The sequence below is a fragment of the Malurus melanocephalus genome, unplaced genomic scaffold, assembly GCF_030028575.1.
Source record: "Malurus melanocephalus ecotype Western Australia unplaced genomic scaffold, MMel_1.1 scaffold_99, whole genome shotgun sequence".
NCBI classification, from domain to species: Eukaryota; Metazoa; Chordata; class Aves; order Passeriformes; family Maluridae; genus Malurus; species Malurus melanocephalus.
In genome coordinates this window covers 340,754-364,831 of record NW_026623331.1, presented here as the reverse complement: position 1 = coordinate 364,831, position 24,078 = coordinate 340,754, and the positions used below count along the sequence as shown (strand labels likewise).

Sequence of the window (24,078 nt, the reverse complement as noted above, 5' to 3'; positions counted from 1 at the left end):
TTTTTATTAAAATACCTCTTAAAACACTCATTGTCATAAAATACAYTGGGTGTTGCTGCATGACATTTGTGTACACACAACAATTTCAGCAAACTCTAGACAGCATCAGGAATTACAAAAAGTAAGGCAAGCCCCAGAAGGTGTGCACTACCTTCTCTCAGGCCACTACAGACATCTGTGTTTACATTTTTATGCCATTCCCCACAGCATTTCCTGGACACCTGTTAGGCCACTCCCCCCATCCCTCCCGCTCCCCTTGATTTGACCTCACAGTGAAATTCTGAGGATGTAAATGGAGACGGTATCACAGATGCAGCAGGTGCCTGACCAGAAACATCCTGTTTCTCCCCAGGAAGATTCTGAGTTACCCTCATATTTCCAATGATTTAAGACTGCAAAAATCTGAAACATGCTAATGACCTCCTGCTTGCTTGATTGCTACATGTCTCCTGTCTTGGTAAGGAAAAAATATATCACCCTCCAGCTACTGTCACAGCTASCCTAACAAATTCTTCCTCTCCATTCATTTTAAGAAATTCTAGCAGAAGAAAATATAACATTAATTGTAAAATATATTGAAGAACAACTTCTCCATGATAAGCTAAGTTTTTCTRTTATTGTCTATGGTCTTGTATGACTTAATTGCAAGTTTGAAGTATGAAGACATTCTATTATCCACTAGTTCAAAACAATAAACATTCATCTTTCAAGTATATCTTTATAGTTGAAAAAGACATTGAAAAATGTAACATTATTTAACAAGAGTAGATTTTTTTATTATTATCATAATTATTATTGTTCCATCTTACTGAAAGAACTGTATCTTGAGAAGAAAATTTAAAAAACATTCAGGCAAATTTTTCAACAAAGTAAATGTAAAATGACTGCTTTCATTTGTACATGGTACAGATAGACAGGTGTAATTAGAAAACAGTTTAATTCCTCTAGACTGAGGTTAATGAGAGAAAAATGAATAGTCAAATTCCTTTTTGTGTTTGCATACGCATATATGCATTAAAAAAACTGAAGGAGTTAAAACCCACATTATTATAAATACCAAAAGCTGATCATTAACTACTCACACACTTTATTCTTGTACTTAGTACCATTATCAGTGGAGCCCTTAAATGGGTCATAGTAACTGCTATGTAACTGTCAACATATAAAAACTCTTAATTTAAAAAATGGACAATGTTCTAAACTCGGAACATTTTAACTCTGCAGACACATATTTCCTTCTTCATTGAAAAGAATCTTGGGGGGGGGAAGAAATCAATAATAATAATGTTTTGGAATAAATATTCATAGGAAATTAMTAAATGGGAACATGCTTGCTGCCAGCTGCTCAGCTGGTAGACCTGTACCACTTGCTTGTTCATTTGATTCTTTATTCCTTTAGTCATTAAATCCACCATAGCTCTTTACTGGACTGAACGTTCAGGGAGTAACAACCCTAGAGAAGAGTGCAAAAAGTGGGAGATGCAACTACGCTTGTTTTGGTTTTAAGAGAAGACTGAAAWGATTATTTTGTTTAACACATAAATTATGCATCATAGACCCCAACAAACTTACGAGGGCAGGGCAAATGAAACTTGGAAGAAAAGTGTCCTATACATAGTGTTTTGTTGGGCAGCCCTTCTAAGAAGTTAGGATTTTATCCATGACAGCCCATGCTTTGAACTTGAAGAGAAAGCWTGAATTTCTATTTTTCTCCAAACACCATTTTCACAACAAAAAGCTAACATCAAAAACTGGAAGGTAATAAAATTAAAAAACAAAACCAGAAAACAAATCCCAAAACCCCAGCCCCTAAACAACMTCTACCCTCCCTCCAACCTAGCAGCCATTTATTTATTTGTTGAATTTAGATAATGGAAATCTCATTACCACATTCTAAAAGTTTCCCTACTCTAAACTACAAGATAGARTACTATATTCTGAATACCAGTATAGTTAATACTTTAAAATCAAAGGAAGACAATCAGAACAGCAATGATGAGCATGACTGTACCATTTGAGCAGAAATAAACAAAAATAAGTTTAAAACATAGTGTTCAAACATCTACTAGTTAGCCTTGCTTACATGAATTTAAAAAAAAAAAAAAGTTTTCAGATTTTATACATCCTTTTTTCAACCAGATACATTTAATTGCAACCAGCAGGCACTTCACCAAAACGCAGTATTTGCAATCCCTGTCTCTTTAATGAAGAGAGATTACTTTGGCCTCAGTATTGTTACATTACAATTTTCCTGCTTCAGAACATGCAGTTCATACACTTGACAGTTTTACTGCCGTAGTCGATGCATTCTGGCCCAATACACTCACAGCAGGCATTGTGAAACCATCGGTATTTGGAAGCTCCCATGGACTCGCAGGAGATCTTGCACTGATGTATTGACATGCAGTCATCAAAATACACCACAGTACACATGTGTTCTAAACCAAGAGGGGAAAAATTTAAAAGGTCTTAAAATACATTTAAAATTTAGTTAAAAAATAATTAAATGCACAGCTTTAGAAGTATGATTGCAAACCAACAGGACTATGAAGCATAAGGAAAAAGATGACAGTAAAAGCAGAGGCAAGGCAGAAAGTCAAGGCAAAATCTATCAACTTCAAATTTTCAGCAGCTACAACTTCWGCTTGTTGTCTGATCTCCTTCTGGATTAATTTGCTTCTTATATTCACAGGCAAGAATGTTTCTGAGTTTTGTCCCACAGTTATGAGAGATACCCTCTAAAGTGTAGTGATGAGCCACAATTACAACCAGGAATGTGTCCTCTGAAGGTAATAYGCTACCACAAAAAACTTCAGCTTTAGAGAAGTTATTTTAGAAAACCATTAAAACCTGCTTATTTGGATGTAAATGTTTCTTTCTCCCMTCCCAAACTCCACAATAATCTTCAACCAGATTAAATCACAGACCTAGAGAATCCTGTTTCCATGAGCATGACATTGCACATTTTTTCTTCTTTTTTTTTTAGCAACACCATCAGCTTTACTTCTAATGTTAACAACCCCCTTCTGCCTGTGTGTTGACTTCATGCTTCTAACAACCTTTTAATTACTTGAAATGCCATTGAAGTTTGGTGTTGCAATATCAAAAGTCATTCACCACAACTATAAAATAAAACCATCTCCCCTCAGTCCACTTCTAATTCTCCAAACTGACAGATTCCACCATCTTTCTTCTGTACTGACCAGGTGATTATACCATAAAACTTTGTCCATCCTCCAAAGGACTGTGATCACATAACATTTACCCAGAGCATAACTTGGCACACTTTGGGGAAAGCACAGCTGGCCCCTGTCTGCAAACATGAATGTCTCACGCATATTAGACCAACTTGGGAGCAGGAGATGTCAAAGGGCTTTCCAGCCTATTACTACTCATGGTGTACCTAGGAGAAACCCACTGATCCACACTGAAACGTAGATTAGAAAGAAGTAATCGAAACTTAAATGGTAAATAAAGACAGTGGGTTTKGTTTGGGTTTTTTTGGTGACCAATTYTGACCACTGTCAAACTATTTTGCTGCTATCAAAACAGCTGCAAGAAGGTCCTGTCCCATTCTTGGGCACTTCTATTTCTATAAGCCCTTATAATAATCCTGTGGCACAGCAACCAGAGGAATAGAGTTCTCAGAGAACAGAACCTCTCCCTGAAAACAACCAACATATCTCCAGCTTCAGTAATGACATTTGATTCACAGAGAGGAGCAGRAAAGAACTGAAGTGTATGCTACAGTACCATGTGCAAACAGTGATAGGGACATGCCTCAAGTGCTCAGACAAAGCTGAAAAGAGGTAGAGAGATGCAGCCATCACAGCCTCAAAGGCAAGAAGACATCCAGAGTCCAGACAGAAGCTCCAGCTTTTATGGGGAATGCACAAGGACTTGGCAATATTTCGTCACCAGTGACAAAAAGCTCAGATTGCCATGGTCCCAAGAAGGAGCACACACCACCCATTCCCAGAAGGTCCAGATACTTCCCAGGTATCTGTTGCCTTCACTCTTCACAGGAAGTTTTCAGTGGAAGGGTAGGRATGAGAAAGTAGAAGCAAGCCTCCAGGCAGCATTTCTTATGTCCCATCAGTCATCCAARTCAGTGCTGGAGTTCAAGCACAAGAACCTTATAGAAGCCTCTGTTGCACCTTACTCATAGTCTTTATATCCTTTTGCTTAATCTCTATTCACCCTTTGAGACCTTTTTAGTAGTTTTCTACTGAAGTGTTACTACATTAATTTTGACCTTAAATTCCATACGTATTCTTAGAGGGTGTCAGCTGGAGACACAGAGCCTCTGAAACAGGCAATCCTGACTAAACTAGAGCGTATTCTTCCTGCAAAATCACCTTTGGGGATGCCATCTCCACCTGACTGACTTAGTCTCTCAATAAGCCTGAGAAGGCAAAATGATTCATAGCTATCTCCAGACTGGAGTGAAACAGCTCCTTAAAAGAAGCAACCATCCGAAGCATTGCTAGAAGTACTCACTGCTCTCTGTTGATCGATACACTACAACTTGCAACACACAAAGGAAAGCCCAGGTACTCAGGGAAGCTTGTCAGGAAAGCTGTACACACTCTGAGGTGTGCTAGCTGCTCCCAGCACTTACAGGCTGTCTTCACACCAGAGAATGTCCAGTCCTTTCTGTGTAAGGAGACATCTGTGCTCACCTTCATATTAMACTAATCTCTGACAACCTCATCAGTGTTAGTACTGCTTCAGAAGCTCCRGTGAAGCTCCCAATTCATCAGCTAATGCCTGCAGAAACTTGAAGTAAACTTTGTAGGAAAGGAGAGCCTGTGATTTCTAGGATGTAAAGATCAATGACACTGAGCTGAGAGACATTTCTCAGTTTAAAGGGGGCCAGAGGAGCAGCAGCACCCGGCCTATAACTCTGGCAAACCTAGGTAACATCAGTCAGCTCCTGTGAGACTGCGGAGACTGGTCTCCTGAACCCCTCTCCCAGGACCAAAGCCAGAACTCAACCTTATTATGGTAGCAACAACCAAGAACATTACTCTTGACTGACTGGAGAGTGGAGAAGGAAGTTTGTTTCCACCTGCACACAAGTCAAGAGGACTAGGTTCTCAAGTACAAAAATGCTGCGAAGGGGAGAGAGCAGACCGTATGTGGCAGACCAGAGCCAGCAGTAGATCCATCTTGTTCCAAGTAGCTCTTGTAAGCAGCTGGAGGACATGCTCACATATATCCTACCAAACTGCTTCTGAAGTCTTGCTCACTGTCAGACTTGCCAGGTCTGAACAAGTCAGATTGGCCAAGGYGCACTTTGTCACAGGGCACTCCTAGTCCCCTCCTTGCAGTGCCTTTGTGGTTATGTAGAGGCTGAATTCCTGAAAACAAGAGAGTTCTTCTYCTCAAGCACTAAATCTRGTTTAATTGARGTGCTAGGGCATGGGTTGAACTCGAAGATCTTGAAGGTCTCTTCCAACYCTAATGATTCTGTAAAATCCTRCTCCATAGGCTATAGAGCGTTACACAGCAGAAAAAATACATACCTACAGGCTTAGCTGGGATCTGGGAGAGWATTTAAACTGTTTCACAAACCTAATTAGAGTCATCACTTGGATCCCTCAGTGTAGATAAAAACAAYATTACCCAGTGCAGTAACAGCTTTCTCATTTGCATTTTGCCAATTTTCACACACTAAGGACCACAGACTGCAGGTGCAGGGAGGGAGAAGGATGCAGCAGCAAACTTTTTCCGGAATATTAGTTTCTCACATTTTCTCCCAGTGAGGGTTGCATAGGATAAACAACAACCAAGGTCTAAATTAAAAATAAACAGAAAAAACTACCAGGCTTTGCCATAAAACTGTCTGTATTGGTGTAATATAGAGGAATTTAGCAACTCAAAGTACCTTCCCAGTTAAAGATAATTTGCTGTATGTAGCCTTTGAAGTTAAACGTTATGTAACTTCAGCTGTCTGCTGGCCAGCTTATTGGTAGCGCTGGAAGTTCTTTAAAAAAGTAACTATCCATCCAGCAGTCATACTATCTTATCACAGAATGGCCTGGTTGGAAGGAACCTTAAATATCATCTACACTTCCCCCTCTTCTCTTGGCAGGGACATCTTCCACTTAAAAAAAAGACATCAAGTGCAGTAGCAGGAAGAGGGGAAAGTGAGAACAAGGAGATTAACCTGCAACTGAATATGAACAATCAATTGAGACAATCTACTGCTTTTGGACAAGTCAATTTTATGTCCATCAAAATTTATAAAAATAAAATTATTTAAAAAGAACTCTTCTTAGACTACCTACAGAGACAGATGTCTCTTCACTAGATTTCTARCTCTCCTCTCCCTGTTGCACTAGAGGGGAGCAGAACTGCAGAGCAGACACCATCCCTTGTGTCACCAAGCAGTCTAAGTCAGAAAACCTTAACTACAACAGTTTTTGTTTTATCAGCTGCCAAATAATTATCTAGTTCCCCTCTCCCTCTTGCCAGCATCCTGTCATCATCTGAAACAGCTAAGCTTATTTAAACATCTAAACTCACAGTTCAGAGCTCTGAGGGTATCAGCTAAAAGTAAAGCAAAGAGAATGAAGTACAAATGTAGCTCTAAATTAATAAACATCGTAATCCTCTCTGAAGATGAGGCTCAAGTGCCAGAAACAACTGATACAAAGAACTACAGCAGCTCCAGCAGYGCATGCATAACTTTGGCAGCTAAAACATTACAAGTCAATTCACAGGAGGAAAGGGAAGACACTCATTAGGAAAATAACGGGGAAGTTCAAGGTCTGGCAGCTGGGTTCAGAGCAGGCTGGGGTGAGAAAGGAATGCTTTATATCCCATCACACCCCACCTTCTCCCGGATCCACAGCCGCCCTCCCGGGGCTGGTGGCTCCACGCCACTCAAGCACAAAGCTCATGGTTCCCATGGCTGGTGCTGCTTTTCCTGGCACTCACCCAGAACTGCATCAAGCAAGTCTGGCACCCTGGCCCAGCTTAACAGCRATCCCTGCAAGAACGCGCAGTAAAACTAAAATCAGAGCTGCATTACACTACGTGACATGGGGTATTTGTAAGCAGAGCCTTTCCAAATTTTGGAATGTATTCCAGAAGACAGCACAGACACCACTGTACCCCGACAAAATCCACCTCTCATTAGCCCCTCTCCCTTTACAGGCCATGCCATCGGCTGCTGCCAGCACACCATGTTGGAGGGAAGCATGCAAGAAGCCACAGAAGAACCACAAAATGGAGGAGGCACAGCACTGTAAAGAAAACATAAGGCATCTGTGTTCTTGCTGACAGGAATATTCTTTCAAATCCCTGATTGTCACAGCCCTGAAGACAACTGCTTAGCAAGTCACCTTAAGGACATCTCCATTTGCAAGACCTGCCCTTAAGCCTAGCAGCATTTCTGGGGAGAAGGAAAGGGTAAAGACATGGTCTGTTTCTCCCACTGGAGGCTGTTTGTGTYTATTGCCACTGAGCACACACATACRCATTCACAKACTTCCCCYGCCTTTTTCAGTGGCTCTTCTAACACTTACCAGCTTGTGAAACCAGTGACYTGATTGTGTGACTGCACTTTGCATGGGCAGAAGCCATCAGGCTTCAGGGACTCCCTTGGCTCCCTCTCTGTGCCCATGCTCATGAGGCTTTTCAGCTCCTGACCCGCTACTCCACCTTTTGATTACTGCTTCCCCAATGAACTCAACAAAATAGTATTAAAAACAATGCTACCTCATGGCTCACATAACATCCAACACAATTCCCCAGTTGTCCTGCTTCCACCAGAATAAACACCAACTCACCAAGGCCAGCTCCTAATTTTTTTTCCACTTCCTCTGTGCTCAATGTGCAAATCATCAATATTTTTAAAAGCAAAATTTAATAAACCTTTTGTGAAGTTATCTACATTGTGACCAAGAAAATAGACTCTTTACCAGGCTTACATATTTAGATATTTTAAGTATAGGGTATGGAAATTAATTTTCTATCTTTTCCAGTTCTTCACTGGTCATTAAGATGGAGAAAGCRTAGCCAATGATTACAAGAACAGCTCTGACATTTATTTCTGTTTTAAGTGTCTGCTGAGGCCTGAAAGCCAGTGGCATTTGGTAACTATTTCCAAATATAACTGTTGTTTTTGGACTGTCATCATTCCAGCAAGAGCTCTCTCAACCTAATCTCAAATACGTTCCTAGTAAATGAAATGAAGGAGACTTTTGACTAAGAAAAAAATTCAGTGTTTTGTATTTGTCTGCTTTGTTGAACTCAAAACTGCTCCACATCCTGGAGATGCAATTCAAATTCCAAGTTTAATCCAAAACTATCATTAGCCCATCCTGTTGGTACGGTRGTGAAGGACTGTCAGAGAACAGCCATCTGGGTTGCAGTACCTACAGTGGGATACATTCAAGACTGTACAAAACATAATTTTTTCCCCCTCAGTTTAATTTATAACTCTAAGTACTGTAGTCTTTGCACACAGGGCTTTYTGTGGCTTTCTATTTTACATGGCTTTGTACATAATTCTCATAACAGCAAGCAAGTGTTTTAATAACATCAAAGACATATGAATGAGATGCTTTCTGACCATCTGGTTTCCTAGCTCTGGAATTAATTTATTTTTCTAGTGTGCCTTAGCCAAAGGAAATTAGAAAAGTTACCATCATGGTTSCATTTAATCAACAGCAGTCCTACTCAGAAACACAACTAGGTCAATGGTTCATCCTGGTATGGAAAAGCAGCATGTCCATCAATTAGARTGTCTTTTATTGATAAGATAAAAGGGCCATCACAACAGAAACATATGGGGTTACAAATATTTAAAGTCCRTGTTGGGAAGGAAGCAAAGCATTAATTGCACTAATAAAACAAATCAGATGCTCTTTTTCCCCTATTAAGCAGCAATTTCACTATGAACTCTTTATGAGATTCTTTAAAGTSTGATGTAATGATTTGCAGGGAAGTGTTTCAGGTTTAGTATGGAAACGAAGAAAAAGAGAGTATTTTTCTTACGCCACTGTCGACWCTACCTCAAATTTCTCCTTTTCCCCTGACTCAACCACAGCCCTCAATATTRTGAAGTCTGTAAACTGAAGAATATAAAAAACTTCATATAAAGTAAGGAATGAATCTGTAAGTTGAACCCCTACCACCAAGCTGCTTATTTTGAGGACAGTCTGTCACATACCATTTCTTCATCCATCTTTCTAATCTTGCTTAGATTTACTATTAATCCTGGATTTCATACRAAACATCCTTTGAAAGATTTCAAGTTATGCCAGCTCAGATGAAAGAAATAAACAACTGTTCCAGATATAGGTGCTTACGGCATGTGGCTTTCTTAGACCTCTTAAGCCATGTTTCAGTCACCYACCTCTGCATTGATACATGATTTGGATTCAATTTCTGGTCTGTCCCGTCTCCCAAGCTACAGGTAACTGTTTCTAGGTCAGAGAACACACCATGCCAGTGCACATGAAATAACATGAACAAACTGCTTCATGCCACAGGAATAATTATAGAGATAAACTCACGTGGTTCAATGTCTCCTAAGATCATCAGTCATTTTAACACCATCTTCCACGTTCCTCAACACCTTTGCCTCACTCCTTCTGTTACGTCAGGCTCAAAATTAGGCTGAACCTTTCACACATTCTTATGGGAAAAGAAGAAGTAAGCACAGAGAAGCATAGGATATGCACCGAGAAGGCTCCTGGAAGAGACAAGAGGAAATGCTAGGGATTTAGACACTACACTCATTACCTTTGTCACTAGAGTAAGGTGTGTGGACATTGTTGTTTGGAACAGAGACGTTCTGATGCTGTGGCTGGTTCACTGTTTCTAAAAAGGAGACGAGGTTCTCGTGGTGTGATAGTTCTTCTGCCACAGGGAAGGAAACRATATTCCAGTTCAGCTGAGTATCCCCTTCTGTCAGTGCCCGGAAAAGGGAAGGAATTGGTTCATGCAACTCCTCGACAGTGCTCTTGGATGTTGGAGGTGTGTCACTGTAATTGCGAGGATTGCACATACCTGCAGAGGAATGAAACAGAAAATTACACAGAACTCCCTAAGCTCTTCTTCTTGAAACAGGCCAGAATATTTAGAGAATTAAAATTGCCTCTTTTTTTTCGGAACAGAACAAAACAGAACTCCTTCATATCTATCCCACTCTTAGCCCAGTAGCAGAAGTGCTATCAAAAACAGCTGGACGAGCATAACTGCAGGTTTCAGATTGCTCAGACTTCCACAAAACACACCTGTGACTTGTGAAAAGAAGCCTCATTTACACAGCACTTTGCTTCCCTTTTAGTGTTAGCATTTCAGCTTAGAAAATGGAGGTTCAGTGGAWGCTTTGTTTTCCCTGGGAGAAGAGACAAAGCACAGTATAATTGATGGTAGCATAAACCTGGAATTCAAGGCTAAGACTGAATGAAGGGAGTATCTTGACAAGCCTGAGGTAGGTGAAACTTTTGATCACAATTCAAGTATTCCATCTCATCTGCTGCAGCAGTGCACTGGATCTTTTTAGTCGTCTGCCAGAGATGCAAAGATCGCTATCAGGAGGGAGCATGAGTCTGAATCACTTCACTGTGTAGAGACAGCCAAGATGAACCTAATTTTGCTACTTAGCTGGAGGGATCACAACTCATTTCYAGGTTACCTCTTTCTCATTTTTCAAAGTCTTCTGCAGTAGCTTTTTTGAAACCTTGTAATCTTTTTTCACTTCACCAGTTTCTACAAAATGTTTATGTGACATGCAATGCCCTTGCCAGTTTTTCATTAACCACTTAAACACTAACATTTATTAAGAGCAATGAAACTGAAGGGTATCTCAACTTAATCAAGCATGGAAACAACCAAGATTTAAAAAGAAACTTTGTATCTTCACAGGTATTTTAAACTCAGRAGCCATAAAACACTTTCAGAAGTCACCATTTTCCTCATGTACATCTGGTTATAATTTTGGGTAGTTTCACAGACACAGTTTTAGCTGCAMAGCACACAAATTCTTGAAGAATAAAAGCAATATGGGACATGAATGTTCAAAGTCTACCTGCCTCACACAACCACAGAAGTATCTCCTGCCCTGTAGATCCACTAGGACTCCAGATTCAGAAATAATTGTGTTAACTAGAGCCTTATACAAACCCATAATCTTCTCAACCTAAGTAAATGGATTTCCATAATGAACAAAGYAGAGGGAAGTTTGTCCATGATAATTAGCATGAGGCCTAGCAAATCTAAARTAAGTGGTTAGCATTACCAGCATTTGGTAATAGGAACACTCCAAGACAGTCTGCTCCTGTAAAAGGGCGAGCCAAATACAAAGTAGGAAAAAAATAAGCCTCTTTTCCAAACAACATCAGGTCACACTAAATAGTAATTCCACTTAATTCAAACTTSCTACTGTAAATGATTGTTTTTCTGCTCCTGTGAACTAGGTTTGTTCTTCACAGACCTTCCTGGCCTTACTGCTTTAATAAAAGATTTATATTCCTGCCTTATCACCTTTCAGTAAGCACTAATATTAACCATACTTTAATAAGCACTGTATTAGCCACAAAATTGTAATAATAGATACCCACATGAAAATCAATTAGAAAGTTATCAAACCAGATAAGAGTTTTGTACAGGTACATTGAGGGATGTATGCTTTAGTTGATGTCATTGTATTAATGCTAGGAAACAGACAACAGTGGGACTTTCTAGATCTGTCAGATCAGACTTCTTCTAGGCTGGATTCAGAAAATAAATGTCACTGATATGAAGGACACGCAGGAGGAAAAAACCCATAAAGATTATCAAAATCCTACAGAAAGTGTACAAGTTTGTGTGCATATCAATACAGTATGAGAGTATTACCTTAAGATGGAACCAAAAAACCACTGCTCATAGTTTAATGGGTAAATGCTCATCAACAAAAATCCTTCACTCTTACTGTTTTTAAAAGCACTTGCATTATAATAATATTTTTATATAACAAATATAAAATAGCAGCTTTGGTTATAGTGAAAATAAAAAAGTTTAACTCATGAGCAACCTGTAAGGATCAAATGTGTCTACACTACTGCTTTGGAATGGATGAGAAAATGCAAAAATGGGCTATCGAAATGATGGAAGCAGACAAGCCTTTATACAAGGGACTAGAAGAGCCTAACTCAAAGGGGAAAAGGGACTTGTTGCTRTTCTCCCTCCTCCAGAATGTTTCTCCCTGTAAGAGAAGGGAGAACATCCACACAAAACATCAAGTAATCACCAGCACAGTTAGTGGTGGAGAGTAGCAGGTAATTCCTGACCTCAGGGCAGACATGATCTGAAAGACACAACAATTTATCTGCTTTTACAATGGACATGATCAGCTTAYAAAGAAACTGAAATATCAGCTCAAGTATCAGCAAAGAACTGTCTGTAGGAAGTCAGGTATGGCATACATTCCTGCTTCCTCATTTGAATAAGGCTGCAGCAAGGATGATCCTACACTGACGAGAAGAAGAATAGGACCATGCCATAGAATTCAAAAAGGCCCGAGGCAGCCAAAGGATCATCAGGAGATGTTTTAGTTTACTTAGTACTGGGAATCTGAACCCAAAACCTTGTTAACTCCTCTCCTGGAAAACACTATKGGAAAGAGCAGCAGAACAGGGATTGAACAGGGATCTACAGTCACCTGTAGATTTATAAAAAGCAGTTCCTGTGTGGACTTCACAATACCAAGACGTAGGTTCTTCCTCTCCCTAGACATCAGCACACTCATACCTTGCTTTCTACAGCGGATAATGGTTCTAAACTGGGGAAATAACCCGCACTGAAAATGGGCATTTTGACACTAATCACCTTCATGAATCACCTTTCTCTGAAAACCGACCTAGAAAAGCTGAGAGCAGGTACAACACTCAAGATGCATCTCTTTCATGGAATTTTTGGATTGCAGCACGGGAAGACTTATAACAACCACAAGAGGATGAAGCTCATTTAAAACAAGAGACAGAGCTAGAATGCAACCTCCTTAAGCAAGGACAGCATTCACATGCAAAGATCTGGGCACTCTGAACATCACCTGATAGTAGCAATGTTCTTGTTAAGACTCATCTAGTCCTAGGTAAGACCTTGTCTGCTTCTTTTTTACCTTCACAAAGAGTTCTTTCTGCAAATAAAAGTGAAAACACTAGGACATCATATTTTCTAGCAATCCCAACTCAATCCTGAAGGTGTCCCAGCACTGTACCCATCAATGCACCCTTTACAGGTAGAAACCTTCACACAGCATCCAACCCAGGAAGCAGGTGCTGTGGAGTATCCTTAAGACAACAATTCAAAAAGGAGTTTTGTGTTCAAGAGACAAAATTTATAGTCAGCTATGACATTTAACAAGCAATACCCGGACTACTGCCACCCCCAGCTCCACAGAGCAGACACAGCCTTCAGATGGATGTTTGGGTCTCCACAGTAATTTATTCTGTACCCACACAATGAGCTGTAAGATGYTTAAAGCACAGATTCTGTCCCAGTGTTTTACCTCTATTTTAAGATTGTGAGCTCAGCATGTGGCAGGAGAGAGCAAAATAAAAAAAGCAGAAAATCCCCCAAARATGCAAACTTACCAACACAGTCACAGCACTCATCCCAAAGTGTGCCCAGGCAGAGCATACACTCCTTACAGCAGGAACAGTTCCCTTCCCCAGGGCGGCACTGACACAGCTCCTGGAACCAACAGACACTCATTACACTGCAGCAATCCCAGATGYAAAATAACTACACAGCAGAGCATTTTTTTCTCAAGCCACAACTCAAATTAGGGCATTAAAAAAGCTTAGTACACTAATACAGTGAGTAAACGGTGAAATGGCTCCAGCCAARGAACCGATCTGAGTTTACAAAAGGATCTTTTGCAAGTTGGCCTTTTTATTTTGCCCTAAAGTTGACATTCTGAAGACAAATCTGAAGTCAGCTTTTAAAAGACAAAAAATCCTATTCATGGGAAATGTGTGTGCATTTCTGTGCATGCATGCCTAAATGTACAAGTTCTTTGAATGTTTTTCTCATCACAACAGGAAATTCAAAGAAGGATGTTTCTTTATATATAAATAGTGAGCGTACATTATAATTTAGCTAAAAAAGAAAGCTACTATAAGCCACATGTGCCTACTCAAGACATGCACGATGTCACACCTATCCCTGGATTCTAAGAGAAACTTACCCAGTTCAGTAGTCTGACCACAGGATTTTCTACATCTCCAAACGCTTGTTACACATTGCTCTCCGTTTGCAACATTAGTGACCAGATTTTTCCCCCACCCAGGTCCAGATGATTCATTTTGCCATTACAACAACCCTATGCTTCCTTCCTCCACACTGACACCTTGGGATACACCTATAAGAATTCTAGAGCCTCCGGAAAGTGAAATGACACACATACATAGTTTTCTTTAACCATTAGCAATCTAAAAAGATGGAAAAGGCTTGGAAGCAAAAAGATAAATCTTTCTCTTGATACTACCTAAACCCAAAGGAATTGGTTCAACAGTCCTGCTGGAGATACACACTTAGGGACCTCAAAGCATGCATGGATGAAGAATATGTAAAAACTAGGTGGTCTCCTTCCCTCTAGCTCAAATCCATATTAGCAGTTCCGGTTTGGCCAAAAGAYTGTGGCTACAAGACAATAATTCACAGCCTTGAATTACATCATAGTGCAAAACACAGACAAGAAGTCCCTCTGGTTGTCCTGTCTAAGAACTTGGTTTTGATGACGTTGGTGTAACTATCACATTACACACAACTGGGGAGAAAACAAAATCCCGTTACTGGAAACACTGACCACGGCATCCTTCCACCCCTGGCTTTACTGGAAGGGCCATTGGCAAATCCCTGTTACACACCAGGCCAGGCCCAGCCCCACTCCTTGATCCTCTTCTCCAGAGGCAGAGGGAGGAGCACAGTGCAGAAGACGTGCATGGACATGAGAGAAGGGCAGGAAGGTGGTTTGGTTKGAAATTCTCCTATCCTGGAGTCACCACCCATGGCTCCACCTCAGCTGTGTCAGGCAGACACCAACGTATCCTGCAAAGTGAGCTCACAGTTGATTGTGACTTATTTATCCCAATGACTGACTGAGAGTGAACCCCTGCTCCACACGCATTTCTGCAATATGCAGCCCTGGTAAGTATTGAATTTTTACTTACAGAGTGGAAAATTATCAAGATTTATTACCTTTTCATCCTCAAAATTTATGAATRGCACCTATCACTGTTTCCACATAAACTGTGCTGTTTCCAAGTTAAAGATGAAAACCAGGCTGATTAACAAAATATATACATTTTTCCACAAGAGGAGACACCGCAAACTTAGAAAGATGACTTATGTGAATGAATGATGATTTCTAAAATATTTATCTTACCATTTGATAAACAGATTTTGTCAGCCTTTAGAATAAAAAGCCTGAATAAAACAACTTTTAAAAATAACCACAAGTACTGTTAGTCTGGCCAGAGAATAATAATAATACATGTTAGCATTAAAAAATCCAATTTATTCTTCAACCGTAAAACCAGGCAAACAACTTTTACTTTAGAAAGACAGCAACAGGCCAAAATGTGGGAGGAAGCAATTCTCACTAAACCATTAAAAGTAAGGCATTAATAAAAGCTAGAAAATTCACTAAACTCAAGTTGTTTCAGTTTTATGGAAGAATATCCTCAAAGAATTAGATGTAACCTTAAATTCTGCACTTGCAATATGTTAACAAAAAATTCTGCTTATCATCTGCGTGTGTAAGGACTGACTTGGGGACAGCATCATTACACGCAACAGTATTGTAAGAAGTTTGTTTTTATCAGAAGGACTTATGAGCAATGTAATTTTTAAGGGGTTTGGTTGGKKTTTTTKTAYTATTATTTCTTTATTTTAAATTTGGAGGGAGAGGAAGCAAGAAAGAACAGAYTAATTAATTAGTCTTCGGCCACTTCAGGGCAACAACTTTTCCATAGATCTGTTTGCACATCCATGGATTCCTTAACCAGTTTTGAGTCCTCCKGCCTGACTCATCCACACTGGATACTGGTACAGGACACATCTTTTTAAAAGAATGCTTACATGGGACGTGGGTGAAGCGAGGCAGAATAAGGAAYGTTCCTTGTTGATAGCTGGGGGTGGTGAGGCTTCAGTGGAAGAAAATATTACTCATAARTCAACTTGGCAACTTCCCAAGCTGAACTACTGAAGGTGCATGGAAGAACCTATTTTGCTAGGCAAGAAATAMGCCTCACAGTTTAAAAATATAGTATTAAGTAGGAAGTATGTTTGTACAATAAAGATACTCTTGCTCCAGCGAGCAAACGAAAATTTTTAGAGGATATTTAACATCTGCATTTTTGCCACAGCTTTCTTGAAATTCCAGAAAGTATTTTCTTGGTGCAGGGAGAAGCAGGACCTGAGGGCACTGGAAACATTCTCTGCAAAATGGAAGAGGGAGTGAAAGAAAGCAAGCTTTTTTTCCCTTAGAACAGTATAATAACACAAAATCTGGAAGCAAACCAACCAGAACTGTTTTGTTAACCCAACTGGGTTACGTACTGCAGCTACAACATGCACACTGAAAGCAATTTTTAGATGYTGAAGCCCTGAAGTTAAGGAGTGGCATTTATTTCATACCACAGGGCTAAAAAGTCTTGGAAATCCTTTCAGGCTGACAAGTTTGCACACAAGATTAATAGGAGGCGAAGAAGASAGATGAAAAGAGATTTTAATTGGAATGGTACCGCACCAGCTGAGGTGGCTGCAGGTTTGTAGAGTTTGGGAGAGAAAACCCTTTTTTCCTCACAAAACAACCCCTCTTTTTAAGGATTATAAACCCACGCCTGAATTATAAGACCATTTGTTTCGTACACAGAGCAGCAGTTTAAAGCACTGCTGCAGATGAGAGCAAAGCCCAGCCTCCAGCCCAACACGGACATTCCATCCCAGGCTGACTCCTGCAGGGAGCTCTGCACCACAAGAGCCAACCTGGGACTCGCCTGAAACCCATTTGCTATGAACAATTGTGGGAACGTCTCATCCTGGAGGTTTCTGCCTTCAAGGATTTCCTCCACATTKCAAGGACACAAATATACACCTCCCCTCCACCCAGTGAGCACAACTGGCCCTTTCATCTTCTGCACACATGGAAACACCAGGGCAACCCACGCATCCCAGTGCACAACAGATGTGCTGCAATAAACACTGCGACACACGCGTCCTGGAGAGCACGGCAGCGGGCACTCACCAACTCCAACGCTCCACTCCCCGGGACATGGGAAGGAGCTCTGGCCAGAGCCTTCAAGGGAACTAATTTTGTGGATTCACCCCCTACACTCTCAATTTTTACCCCCAGCTCCCTCAACAACTACAGGAAGCCACAAAGTTTCTTCACAGAGGCTGAGCTTACGCAGAGAGATGCCTAAAGCTATTTTCTTACAGGCCTTTGCTTATGGAAAAAAAGAGGAGCACCAATGAAGCCAGAGSCCAGGATGCAAAGCGAAAGCTGAATCCATGCAAGTTGTTGATCTCATGCACTGTTGTGGATCTAACAAAATAAATATTTGTGTGGGGACCACCCTTAAGCAGAGCAGCTCTTAAGGAGTGGTARTAATGACTGTACTGACTTCCAGCCATGCTGGCAAAAATATTTATGTTAACTGTATGCTTTTAGAGGGAGTGGGTCTCTGTCTCTCTGTCTGCAGGACAGGCAGCCTCGCACACAGATGCAGATGACAAACACTCACAATCTGTTTGCTCCCTCAGTTGTCTCTGAGTGACATTATCTTGGTTTCAAGACATGGATTTTGCCAAACTTGAACAGGGATAAAAGTCGGTGAGGGAAAAATGTCATGCGMTAGTCAAGCAACCTGCATCAAGATGGCATTTTATTGTTAAATTCAGATTTCTCCAGTGGAGTTTAGAGGGGGGAAAAAGTACATAGATATAATCTACTTGCATATCTATCTGGGAAATAACATGCACTTCATATACCAGTGCAGCACTTCTGCCACAACAGCAYYGAGGTTTTAAAACAAACAAAAAGGMCAAGAGGAAAGATGACAATTGCTTTAAGTCAGGGCTTTAGGATACTCTATATCCACAATCAGACTAGTCTGACCTGATCTGTTCTTCTATAAAGAATGAATACTGACTGGTAAGTCAGGCCTGTGTGCAGGAAGACAGCAGCCAGACAGTAAAAATGAACAGTGCAATTCYCTGGAAACGGCACACAACTCACACAGCCTGGGCTACTTTAGGGTCTCTGAGAATTGCATATGATTTTGATTTTAGGGAGATGCTTTAAAAAGGGATTCCACATCACTTGTACAAAGTAAGAGAGAACACACCTACACCAAGTAAARCAGTTCACCGGTGTCTCTGCATGCACAGGGCTGTGTTGCTACAGAACGTCAACATAATCCAAAGAAAGTGCAGTTGTATGTGCCATTTCCATGCACTGCTGAACCTCAGCCATTTGCTGCCAGCTTAGTAAGAACTCCAGTGGCATTAACTCCACCTCTTCTGGGCTGTGCTCTATTCACATTAGCTCATAAAAATAAAGTTTAAATGCTTGCTCTCTCAAGATTGACTTGTCTGTTCTTTCATGGATGGTGGACTCCATCCATGTGGCACCAGAAAASGAGGCACATCTTCCTCGTCCTCTCCTTTGCTTACAGAAAAACAAGCAGCAGACCAATAGCTTCCAGAGCCAAAATCCAGCACCTGGACCAACAGCTTTCCCCTGAATCAACAAATCTGTASCACTGATTTACTATTTAAGTGCCATGTACATCCAATGCCACAATTAGCATGTTACTTCTTACTTAGCATGTTTCTACCTTACATCTGATTTTAAAAAAATGCAAGAGAAGGAGCTTATACATGCATCATTTTGTCACAGTGCACAGTGTCCAACATGCCAGCTAAACCATTGGACCACTGTTTGAAAAGGTAAAAATCAGAAGCCTCATTCTGTATTTAAAATCAGAAGTCTCCTGTATTTAACAACTCCACAGACTGTGGTGGGGCTGGAAGCAGCAGCAATTTCTTTTTTTTACTTTTAAAGCAATGGCAGTGTAGAAGCCAGAAAGAAGATGGTTCAGCCTGCAGTCAGTCTTTGTTCCACAGMACGGATCTGTGAATCTGGCAAGTATTTTTATTTGTAACCCAGACAAATTTTAAACTGAAGTCAATGAAATGAAATAAATATGGAAATGCTTGAGGCCACTTCTSCATCTCTTTTCAGGCTGTGACCATGCATTTACAGTCAGCACACTCACACATTATTGCCATATGACATTTGTACTCTCTGTTACTKCATTTCCAATCTACAAAGAGACAGTAGGAAACAACTGCTTTTAAAGAGGCTGCAGCCGACCACATGAAACCTCCTTTTTTTCCTGTCTGGAATCAAGAAGAATGCTCCACGTACCATTAGTCAAAAAATACTTGGTAGCTACCAGAACTGCTTGCCATTTTGCTAGAAAAGGCCCTTTTGTTCTGTTGCACACCACACCTCTTAACTCTTGCTCTAAGAAAAACTACCTTAACTCTTGCTCTAAGAAGAACTACCTGGTCTCACTCTGTTTCTTTCACTGCACAGACATGCAGTGAGTCAAAAGCAGCATCTGAATTTAACATCCATTTCCTACCAGTTCAGCTCATAAGTATTTGGTTTGGTTTGTTTTTTAGGCATCTTTTAATTCACTGTACAAACTTGATGTTATGGAGAACATCAGGCATTGACTCCTGATCCTCTGCTTGAGATTTAAGGAACTCATTTGCAAGCTAAGAGAAACATTCCAGACAGACACRATCCTTGGCTTGAAAAAGTTTCAATTATAAAAACAAAAAAAAGAAACATGCCCATAGAAACATGCACTTGGTATTCTCTGTCTACAAAATGGTTGTTTATCTGCATTTATATGGGCAGCAGACCAAACCCACCTCTTTAAAGAGATACTACTTAACATAAAATACCAGTTATTTGTATCCCTGGATCTTTTCTAGACRCAGCTTCAGAACTGTTACTTGAACACTCAAAAGCAGATAAAGGACACACGGCTCATACCTGTATCAGGCATTTACTGACGTCGCTGGCACAGAGTGCCTTATTGCAGCCCATTGATGAGGGGATCCACAGCAGGAACAGAAGGACCGTGACTGTAGGTGCTGTGATGTACTGTGACCTCATGTTTCCTGAAGGYGAGCAATTTTCACAAGTTCTTCAACCAGCACTGAAATAAAAACCAGCCACTGAAAAAACTATTGGAACACAAATTCCATTCTATTCCCGCCTTGCAATTCCTTCAATAAATATGAATATTTTTTAAAAAAGATCAAATTGGGGTACTTAACAACAAACTCAGCCCCTTCTCCTTCAGCTAACTTGTTTATACAAAGCTTCCTGCTATTGCACTTTTGGATTAAAACTGCAATAAACTTGAGGCGAGCAATCTCAAGTTTGCACTATCAGACATGATATTCCATAAGCAGYGATGATAAAAAACCACCTGGGATGAGAAAACCCACTAAAGAAGATCTAATTTTGCAAATGCCAAAGTAGAGGGATGAGTTTTGTGTAGGATCTCCTCAGGCTCAGGTACACACAGGTCTGTAGGACCAAGGCCATATAGCAACCTTTTACAAGGTAAATTGCCCCTGTCATCTTTAATGCAGTTGTTTTCACACCAACCCTCAGATGCCACACTGGCTTCCAACTCAATCACAAAGTTGTAAACTTTAAAAACAAAATGGACACCAACATTACAAAAAAAAAGGACCAGACACTTTGAACAACGTAACTTTCAAGAGTCAAGCAAGTGTCTGAGGTCAGCAAGAGACAACGAGCATCTGCTACTTCAGAGGAACCGAGTTTGTTCAAAGCATTCCACCTTTCTCCCTTTGTGAAAACCCAGCCTGCTGGCAGGTGGTATTTGTGACAAATATATCACGATTAGCAGTGTCCCCCTGAGTTTTTACTTGTGCTCTGCATATGAACGGGGCCAAAAAGAGGACCTATTGCACCAGGCACTGTACCAATATATAATAAAAGGCAGCCCATGTTTGGGCAAGCATACAGTGAGCCTGTATTGTTCTCCTAAGAGTGAAAGAATGCTAATGGAGCACTGGATTGCTTTCTTTTGGTATCTAAAGATGTTTTTCTGTTTTACGAACTACAAAACCCAACATCCTCAATGAGCAAAAAAGTGGARAATACGTAAAGAAGGCACGATCTGGACACTGAAAGTCTGCGACCGATTAGTCGTTTTTATACAATGGTTATTAAATGCCTCTGAATCTCGCTGTGCTGGGCACACCGCCATGTGTACCCRGCAGGGCTGGGGAGACCCCTGCACGCACGGAGAACACGGGATCTTTTCCCTCAGCTGGGGGTCACCGCTTTCCCTCGCTGCTATCCGGAGCCAGGAACGCTTCCTTCCAGCAGCACRGCCCCGGCGGGTGCCGCATCCCAGCGCGGGAGCCGAGGCGAGCACGCTGCCTGGCGAGGGGAGCGATCCGGGCGTGCTCCCGCCGGGCACGGGCCGGGGCTGCGTTACACAAAGCGCCCCGAGGAGCGGGGCCGGAGCGATGCCGCTTCCACACGCACCCCTCGGATGCGCTCCGGGCTCCGGGTGCCCCTTCCCCGGCCTCCCCCGCCGCTCCAGTTCCGATTCACCGACCGCTGCTTTCCCACATTTTATCCGGCGTGGCGCCCCCGCGGAGCAGGACCTCCACCCGCCGCCGCTCCTCTCCCGCAGCCACCCCGGCRGCACCGGCTCAGCATCGCTCTCCGCTCCGCCGGGATCGCACCCGGGCAGCAAAACACCCCCAAAACCCTTCCGAAAGATCGACCCGCGCTCGGCTCCCCGTCCCCGCCGCGGCTCCCGAGAGGCCCGGGCCCCAAAGATGGCACTGCCAGGGGCCGGGACCCGGTGACAGGGAGGGACACGGGGGGGAACGACCCCCCTGCCGAAGTGGCCGGGGCAGGCGGGGCCCCGCACGGAGAGCGGGTCTCCTCCTCCTCCTCCGGCAGGCACGCAGGCAGCGGGGCGGCCGCACCGAAACTTTCCTGCCACAAAGAAGCAGCCACGGCTCCGCCGCCTTCTCCACCTCCTCCTCCCCGGCCACCGGCTCCGTCCCTGCGCGCCCCTCGCCCCCTCCCCCGGCGGCGCTCACCGGGCGGCCCCGGGCCGGGCACCCCGCGCTCCGCAGGCGGCTCTCGCTGCTCTGGAGGCGGCGACGGCGGCGGCAGCAACCCCGCGCCTCGTCCCACTGCTCCCCCCTCGGCCGCAGGCAGCGCGGAGGCGGCGGCTTCGCATCATCGCCCCGCCTCGGGGCACCGTCAGGCGCCGGGACCCTCCCCCCGGGACCCTCCGCCCCGGCGGGCGGCGGCTGCGCGGAGCCGGGCGGGAGGAGACGGGCGAAGGAGGCGGAGGCAGGGGCCGGTGGATGGGAGCTGCCGCCGGACCGTGCCTAGCGGGACGGGACTGGGGACACGGCCGGACGGCTGCCTCGGGAGGGGCTTGTTCAGGGGAGAACGGGGGAACAGCCCCCCGCAGCCCGAGTGCGAGCAGGGAGCAACTGCGGGGTCCTGCGGGCGGCAAAGGCAGCCCGGGGAAGCCGGGGCGAGCGGAGGAGACGCGGGGGTCGCGCCGAGTGGCGCTGCGGGGAGCGGAGGGCGCCCGGGGCAGCGCCTCCCCCGATGGCTGCGGGCAGGGCGGGAGACGAGACCAAGGGAACCGGGGGAAGCGCCAGCGATGAACTTCCCCGAAGGCTGAGAAGGTGCAGGTGCCCGAGGGAGGGCAGGGGCCGCCTGCCATGGGAAGGACCCTGGGCTTCCGGACAGCCTCTCCCTAGACCTCTAAAACACGGCTGGGGGGCGGCTTTATCCTCCTACGTGCCAGGCTCCAAGGGACCATGGTAACAAGTTTGATCCCTAGAAGAAAAACACAGGAGGATACAGAAACTCAAGAGTAGCTCTGGGGCTTCCTAGGAGACAGCTAGAGCCTGGAGAGGGAAAGTAGGGCCATCGCCGCAACTAGTAGAGAGAGTTATTACTGTATTTCGTCTCATCCCTTTTCCCAGCTCCCGCCACTCTGTTGAAGGAAATCCACAGCACGATRTCCTTAAACAACACGAGCTATCATCCCTCTGAGTAAACTCGGTGGGAAGAAGACCGGAACAAACCCTGGATTTAAATCAGAGAAGCAAGAAATCATTATCTATGGGACTGAAACATTTGGAGCAACAAAACTTCCTTCAGTAACAAGTTGCAATTGAAAGAACTGTCCACAGACCCCGGCACTGGGAAATCGTCTCTCTTTGTGAAGACGACAAAGGCTAATGCTAAGAAAATATGTCTTCAGATCTCCTTATAAGATATGGTACTGCCAAAATATTTTTCGATTCCTGCGTCCCAAGTATTTTTGTCACACACTTTTCTAAGACAGCCAAGACTTCTGCAAYCCAGTTTATCTTTTCTGTTCTTTCTGCTAGCCTCTTAATGACTGCTGTCTCTCATACTTCTGCCACTTCCAGTCATGTCTGTTACATTTTACTACTTTAAGTAACGTGTACCCACTTACTAGTCGTTAACACCTTGCAGCTTTATCCATTTTTCCTGGTCTTTTCAAGAAGGTAATACAGATTTCTGTAGCATTCAAAAATTTTACAGCTGCCTTCAGAAGAATATTTAACTTTCAGAAGAAATTTGCTTTTTTCTCAACATATTTTCAATTCCGAGTGAGGTCAGGAAGATACTCCTGTAACAAAAGCACTAACAGCTTCTCCTTCGACAAGTACCTGACAAATTAAMCGTGGAAAAAAAAGTTACAGGGCAGGAACTACATATTAATTGACTTTACCGTGCCTGAGTTACTATTTATTCTTAACTGGCACTAGCAGCGATGTGCAGATGGAAGGAGCCTGCTGTCCAGAGTCTCTTGGTCATTTCTCTGTAGTAGCTCACCTGGTCAAGAAAAATCAGTTCAAATCAAGGATTTAAAATCTCTTATTCTGAGTAATCAGGTCTCCTGGCCAAGCCTCATTTCTTTCAGAAATGAT

General features: G+C 42.8%; 1 protein-coding gene across 1 annotated transcript; it reads right to left on the bottom strand.

The window, feature by feature from the left end:
• TWSG1 (twisted gastrulation BMP signaling modulator 1) lies at positions 1-22,339 on the bottom strand. Its single transcript, XM_057368911.1, has 5 exons — positions 22,192-22,339; positions 20,084-20,249; positions 13,599-13,698; positions 9,760-10,026; positions 1-2,438 (listed from the first exon to the last, which is right to left on the bottom strand). The coding sequence occupies exons 2-5, from the start codon at positions 20,204-20,206 to the stop codon at positions 2,257-2,259; spliced, it is 672 nt and encodes a 223-aa protein (XP_057224894.1). The 5' UTR covers positions 20,207-20,249; positions 22,192-22,339; the 3' UTR covers positions 1-2,256.
• Between the last annotated feature and the right edge of the window lie 1,739 nt (positions 22,340-24,078).